The following is a 1158-nucleotide window of genomic DNA, read 5'->3' as shown; positions in this document are numbered from 1 at the left end:
ACAGACGTCATACACAGATACGTGAGAAATACAAACACCATGAGAAAAACATACGCGCTTGGTGACTGATGAAGAAAACTTTTGAGTTGTTGGAGTGCAGTTCCTGCTATTACGCTCACAAGGAAAACATTCACAAAGTTGAAGATATAATATCTCGTCGCAGCTCTCCTCTCCAAAGAGGATATAGAGAGAAAGCCCTCGAATTTGGACATCAGCATTAATATTGTTGGTAGAACTATGAGGAAAATCTTCAAAGCAATCCCAGGTAGAAAACCTTGGATGAAAGACTTGATGACAGGTCTGCATCACAAATAGGGTATATTATAGAATAACAATTGATAATGAATTTGCTGCCAAAATAATATTCAATTCATAACAAAAATCAGAAAACATTTAGCACATAAAACTCCTGATAACTCTGGCTCATGGCCAAAACTGCGAATGAAAAAGATAAATGTAAATCATATGAGTGATAACAAACTGGACCATGATGTAAGAGCTTATAATTTTTAGGCAAATAAAAATCATATGCTTACACGAGAATAGGCTCTAAGAATGAAACATACTCACACTTCAATAATCGGCTTCAAAAATGGTGCATATTTTTCAATATCCTCAATGTTAGCAAGCGATTGCACAAATGTGATAGGGATCATGAAGAAGAATGTGAGAAAGAAGAAAGCAACAGAAGCAATAAGCCTCCTAATAGTCAATGAAACATAGGGGATTGCCAGGTTATCCCAAAAAACATCTCGTGGCTCTGGAGCCCACTCTGTTAACCACAAAGTTGGATTTCTTGATTGTTGTGTTTGAGCACAGACAGCAGCAGCCCACCGAGTTTTGAAGGAAACGAATGCTGCAGGCATGATAGACTTTGGATCATTTTTTACCCTCTCCCTCTCTTCAGCTATCTGCAAATAAGGTAAAACGCTTAGGCTGTAGAAAAAATTGTTTTGATCCATCAATAATGTTTTACGGTTTATGAAGAGGCCTCTTCGTCATCAAATTAATCTCATTTCATATAGGAATAATGTGGTCAATATGCAGGCATACAAAGTAAGCAATAAATAAAAGGCAGTTTTTTAATGCTTTTGATGAATATGACGAAAGGGAGAATAACATAAGCGATTGTAAGAAAACGTCCTCATTTTTGTATTG

At 36.4% G+C, this 1158-nt stretch overlaps 1 protein-coding gene across 1 annotated transcript; it reads right to left on the bottom strand.

Annotated features, from left to right (window-relative positions):
- Positions 1 to 6: 6 nt before the first annotated feature.
- On the bottom strand, positions 7 to 977 carry LOC111386557 (CSC1-like protein At3g21620; the record flags this gene model as incomplete). Its single annotated transcript, XM_023011021.1, has 2 exons — positions 571 to 977; positions 7 to 300 (listed from the first exon to the last, which is right to left on the bottom strand). Coding segments are annotated over exons 1-2 (686 nt in total), but the record flags the coding sequence as incomplete, so codon positions are not given.
- Positions 978 to 1158: the final 181 nt, after the last annotated feature.

Source organism: Olea europaea, unplaced genomic scaffold, assembly GCF_002742605.1.
Source record: "Olea europaea var. sylvestris unplaced genomic scaffold, O_europaea_v1 scaffold36227, whole genome shotgun sequence".
NCBI classification, from domain to species: domain Eukaryota; kingdom Viridiplantae; phylum Streptophyta; class Magnoliopsida; order Lamiales; family Oleaceae; genus Olea; species Olea europaea.
The sequence above is the reverse complement of the archived record's forward strand: the minus strand, read 5'-3'. Positions and strand labels throughout refer to the sequence as shown.